Genomic DNA, 6000 nt, shown 5'->3' on the forward strand with positions numbered 1-6000 from the left:
TTTCAAATTTTCTCTAACATATAGAGACTCCAATATGAGTTTTCTAATATGTTTTCTAATATATGATGATTGGGGGTAGTTGAATAAATGTAAATTGGTGATAATGCGTTCAAGATTTTTAACATTTCCAACTAGGTAGGCTATAAGATTTGCACTTTCATTTAACATTGCATGAGGTATCTTTTAGCTATCCTTAAAATACATTTGCGATTGATTCGAAAATTATTTTTTTTATTAATAATTTTATACTTTTAATTTTAAACTGCGCAGTTTTTCTAAGTTACTATTTATTAAATTTATTAATTATTATTTTTATTATTATTATTATTATATTATTTATTATATTGTTTAATGATTCATGATCAATAAAATGCTTAGCTTCATTGTTTAAATTACTTAACTTCTGCTGAATAGGGAACTTGTCTGTTGTTATGGCTTCCAATTTTTCGAAAAAATTATCTTAGTAAAATTATTTTTTTAACTTCAAAGTATACATGTTGCTGTGATGAGTAAATAATAGGACTTGGTCTTCACATTATGCAAACAAAAACATTTGCCAGAATTATACTGCTTCAATTACAATTTTCGCTTATGTTGAGATCAATACATTTTTTATCGTGGTACAACAACACTGGGAACCATTTGCCTCATAACACAACAATCCCATTTTATCTAATGCTAAATTTAAAATAAAAATCATAAAGAAAACGTAACTTTAAAATCTTGTTGTATTTTTTAAGTGGATTTTTAGAGTAACTAATATTCAAATTTAATAGTTTCTGATTTATTACACTAAATTAGTATTGTTAGATCTAAATGTATGTAGGTTGATTTTTTTTTACGACAGCAAACGGTTTACCTTCATTGTTTTGCAATACAATTTTATAATGTGCAATGTATTAATAATAAATATCATAACTAAAAAAATCTGAGTATAATAATTTTCCATCTTAGATTATTATAATACATCTAAGTTTTGTACAAAATAGTAAAAATATAATCTGCGTTATTGTCGCATTTACGTTTTAAATTTTAGAAAAACATTGCGGATATTCTTTTGATTTTATCAGCCATTGCAGATATGATTTAGATACAGTATAGTATTTTAAAAATAAAAGAAGATATGTCTTAAGTTTTATAATAATAAACAAGTAAGATTAGAAATTGACTTCAAACTTATTACGTCTTGTTTGTACACATTTTATTTAAATGTAACTTTAAATTTTAATATATTGTATAAAAAGATAAAATTCAATGGTTTTAGATAAATGGAATGAAAAATGTGTGCATATCAATAATAAAAACAATACACAACATTATTTGCAAGGTAGCAAACAACTGAAAACAATACCATGAACAAAATGTTAGGTTTTGAGCTTCAAATCAATTGTCATATTTTGTATATTCTTCTTCTTGAAAATATACGTTTGTGTGTGAGTTAGCCGGCTAACATGGGCCACTAATAAATTGTGAGGTCTGAGATTTAGCTTCACGGTTTATTAATATTCTGTGTAAAAAATAAAGAAATTACAATGTATATACAAATAAAACAAAATCTGCTTGATTTTAAATTTAAAAAAAAGTAAATTCATAAACACAAACATTATTTATCATTAGTTGAATTGAGCCTACGCTCGCCTCAGAATATTAATAGAAGGCTTTCCATTGCCATCAAGAGCATATATATATATATATATATATATATATATATATATATATATATATATATATATATATATATATATATATATATATATATATATAATACACTTTGACGTCAACCTGGCGACATCAACATAACTACATCACACCAATCACATTTGACATAAACCTGTTGACATCAGTTGTCTCTCTCCACCATCCTGATGTCAAAAGCCTCCGGGGCTACAACTACACTAACGACACCTGTCAGTGGTGGTAAGGTGGCTGGGTCAGTTGGGAGCAGGTGGAACCTGGGGAGCAGGAGACATGACATTTGTAAAACCACACAATAAGTGATTGTGTTTCATCTATTGAGAAAAAAACAACAACTTGAAGTTTAATGAATTGAGTTCAGTTAGAAACAAAACAGTACATAGAAATAATAATTAAACAACACGCTTCAAGTCAACTACAAAGCAATGTTTTAGTAGTTTTACTTATGTTATCTTAATTTTAAAGCCAAAAGCAATACTTTAAGACATGAATGTTGACATAGAAGACTTTCATGTCATTCTGCTCGTGTTGCCCTAGGAGGACTTGAAACATGTCCACACAAAGAGTTCTCATTAGCGAAACAACTCGGTAAATCTAGCCAGAGGCGAACCTAGGTAAGGGCGGGTGGGGCACCCGCCCCGTGTGCTAACTCTAGGGTCAATGGTGTGATACGAAAATAAAAAAAACATCGTTTTAATTTGTGTATGATATTCGAGAAAATAGTAAATATTTAAAAACGATTTTGCCTACCTTTGAAATAAACCAGCTAGGAAGAGAAACAACTCCATCTTAGCCAAGGAATCACCCAGACATAACCGTCGACCAACTGAGAAGGGTATCAGCTCCTCGCGCGCGATGACGTCACCGTGGTCATCAAGAAATCTCTCGGGTCTAAAGTTCCCCGGGTCTCCCCAGACTTGCTGGTCGTTGTGTACAAAATCCAAGTTGGGCAGGACTTGTGTCCATTTAGGGATGGTGTAACCGCCAACGGTCGTGTCTTGTGAACACTCGTGAATCAGAGCTAGTGGTAATATAGTCGACACCCTTTGGGTTTCCATGATGAACGCGTTTAAATAATTTAGTTTTGCCTTGTCATAAATTGTAGGTGATCGATTAGTTCCAACATTGTCAACAATTTCTTGATAGATTTTCTCCTGTGTTTCTGGGTAATGTAAAGCGTACAGCATGGCCCACATCAGTGTTGTACTGGTAGTCTCAGATCCAGCCGCAAACAAATCTTCAACGGCGACGCTGAGTTTTTCTTCGTCCAGTAGTGTGGGCTGACCATGATGATTCTTAACGCGGACTGCAGCGAGAAAGGCCGAGATGAAACAATCAGCACTGGTAGAGTCAGACTGGCGAATCTTTGCTGTGACTAGATCTTTTGTGTAGTTTCTGATCTCATCTGTGATGGCGATCATCTGCTTTAAGTTGAATGGGTCAAAAGGAACGAGCCTCAAATAAGGAAAAAAGTTAAAAACCGAGGTAGGCGAAAACACTAACGCTAGTTTTTGGTTGAGGGTTAAAAGTTTAGTGAAGGTTGGATCCGTCAACTCAAACATTTTCCCGAAGATAATTGAACAGATGACGTTAGCGACGCAAGCGTTGGTTAAATTCCTGACATTTGTTGCTCTACCGTCCAGGTGAGATAACTCCTGCAGGTAAACTTCAACCACCTCGGATATTTTTTCCGCCAGGATATTTTTACCCATGCCTAAATCTCTTAAAATTGTCATCGACGTAGATCTAATTTCTTTCCATAAAGGGCCAGATGAAAGAATAATCCCATTTTGACGCTTTTGAAACTGTTTAGCGAAAATATCTGTGCTCGATCTGTTAGAAAAGTTATCTCCCTGTTTAACAAGCGCCCCATGGATCAGCTCATATTTGTTCAACACTACAAACGGTGCTGTCCCCATCTTTAAGCTGAAAGCCCCTCCTAATGTCCGTGCCCATTGTCTGAAGTTTTTTCTTGGATCTTTCTCCATCAAATAGAGATGACCAATCAGAGGCAGGGACAGACCAGGAGAAGGCGGGTAGTTTGGTGGTGCTGGCTTGTGGTTGTACCACCACACTAGAGATATGAGGACAACCACAAGCCACGCCCATGAGGGCAGTGTGGAAAGTAGTTCTTCTAGCATATTGTTTCTGAAATAAGATAAAAAAAACAAGTAATTAAAATAATAATGATATAATACTTTATGCGGGCTGGTAAGCTAAATAATAATATTACTATATATTACAAATACTATACATATATATATATATATATATATATATATATATATATATATATATATATATATATATATATATATATATATATATATATATATATATATATATATATATATGCGCCGTATTTATGTATTTTCGTACTTGTTTGTGTATCCGCACAGTTAACTGTGAGACTGTATGTCGAGATGTAATAGATTTGCAAGTGAAATTGATTAGCTCCGTGTCCCGTAAATATAGCGCACTAGATCAATAGTCCATAAACTGGGCCAGGCGAGAATGCAGTCCAACCGTACAGCGTGTACTACGCTGTCTACACTTTAGTCAGACAGGTAACACCATATGTTGCCTGGTTGATATAATCCACACTTACATCTGTCTACAGCTCCGTTTCTCAAACTAGTGTAAAAAGGGCACCATATTCCATTGCAGCTTCAGGAAAATCAAAGGCTCGGAGATCGCACATCAATATGACAATACATGTACCGAATTTAAAACGATATTTTGGGCCTCGATTTCATTGCAAGGCTCATGTCACTTCAAGCTAACATCTACAATATCTGTTATAAAAACAACTGCTATAAATAACATAACTTTCATATGTTATATGTAATATAGTTTTAAATCATATGAACATGGAATTTACAACGTACGCCCTTGAACAACAAAAATTATGCAACTGAAATGTAAATAATAATAGTATATATCATAATGTATGTATCCAAACTATATATATATATATATATATATATATATATATATATATATATATATATATATATATAAATTGTACCAAAGAGTTTTAGGAATTATCCCGTTAAACAGTTTAAATAACGTTATACCAAAAATATGAAGGCTAAGAAAATTCCAATGTAAGTAAAACTAAACAGGACCTACTTGCAGTTGTTGCTACATGTGCACTCGCTCCCGATACCCAGACAGTAATGAAACACCAAGCCCAGCCAACTGAGTAAAAATGAATTTAATTTAAAGTGCACACACACATTTAGGCCAAAGTCGACAGCAACGATATGCAAATAGGTCAAAGTGTCAAGGACGAGTCTGTTTCTGTATTTTAGGGTGTCCTGTAACTGTTACAACTGGACTTGTTTTTTTTTAGAAATATATTATTGAAACATGTAGGTAGTTGGATGAGTGGGAAGGGTTAGGGTAGGAGGGTGAGAGGGGTCAGGGGGAGGGGGGGGGGGGCTTTGTTGTGTTGTAGGTTGTTTTTTTTTTCGCTAGGCGTCTCTACCATAGTTCGACTGATCAATCCTTGGGGAATTAAGATTTTCCTAACTGTAAGATCTTTTAGCCTATCATTAAAAAAATTGATTCATTAAATTAAACAAAAAAGCCCGGGTTGGTGAATAGGTAGGAAAATGCAGTAAGAGCTATATGAATACCAACAATATCAAAACTCATGTGGGACGGAGTGGTCTAGCGGTAGAGATCTGGACTTCTAATTCGAAAGACTCGAGTTCGAATCCGGTCGAAGTCAGTAGACTGTCCCTGAGTTCATTCAACTCTGATGGGTACCTAACTCACTCAAGTAAAGGCGGCTGGGCATATATGCCGAGGTCACGGAAACAAGTGAACTCTACTTCACTACCGTCAGGTTTGAAAGGGAAACAAAACTCATAAACACACACCTACACTTAATTAGACTTCGTCATAGGCGTAGTCATAGACACGGTCACAGAAAATACTATAACGTTAGTCCTTTAGCTTGAAATTCGCCCATGCTGTTAATTGCTAATTCAATTTAGGGAATTGATATTTTCGGTAACATGTTAACTAAGTCCAAATATTTAAAGTAGAACCCAGTAAGAGTGGGTGAAAAATCCATACTTTAAACCAGGGGTCTCCAAACTTTTTAGTCCGAGGGCCACATTAACTATCAAATTTCAGTTCGGGGGCCAGTTTCTTCCAGGCATGTCGTGACTATCTGAGCAAGTTCCTCAGCCAACTTCACCAAACGTTTTTTTCAGTGGACAAAAAGATCTTCGCGGGCCGGATGAGAGGACCTCGCGGGCCGCATCCGGCCCGCGGGCCGTAGTTTGGAGACCC

The 6000-nt window shown here is 34.8% G+C and overlaps 1 protein-coding gene across 1 annotated transcript; it reads right to left on the bottom strand.

The window, feature by feature from the left end:
* Positions 1 to 1778: 1778 nt before the first annotated feature.
* On the bottom strand, positions 1779 to 3836 carry LOC131942501 (cytochrome P450 2U1-like). Its single transcript, XM_059302404.1, has 2 exons — positions 2446 to 3836; positions 1779 to 1952 (listed from the first exon to the last, which is right to left on the bottom strand). The coding sequence occupies exons 1-2, from the start codon at positions 3834 to 3836 to the stop codon at positions 1841 to 1843; spliced, it is 1503 nt and encodes a 500-aa protein (XP_059158387.1). The 3' UTR covers positions 1779 to 1840.
* Between the last annotated feature and the right edge of the window lie 2164 nt (positions 3837 to 6000).

This window comes from Physella acuta, unplaced genomic scaffold, assembly GCF_028476545.2.
Source record: "Physella acuta isolate Inbredline_101_S28 unplaced genomic scaffold, ASM2847654v3 ptg000409l, whole genome shotgun sequence".
Classification (NCBI taxonomy): Eukaryota; Metazoa; Mollusca; class Gastropoda; family Physidae; genus Physella; species Physella acuta.

Bases quoted from the DNA above. Each gene is read 5' to 3' on its own strand.
- LOC131942501 (XM_059302404.1), bottom strand. From the start codon at position 3,836: ATGCTAGAAGAACTACTTTCCACACTGCCCTCATGGGCGTGGCTTGTG. The intron at 1,953-2,445 runs GTAGGCAAAATC...CCTGCTCCCCAG, and splicing joins CTAGCTGGTTTATTTCAAAG to GTTCCACCTGCTCCCAACTG.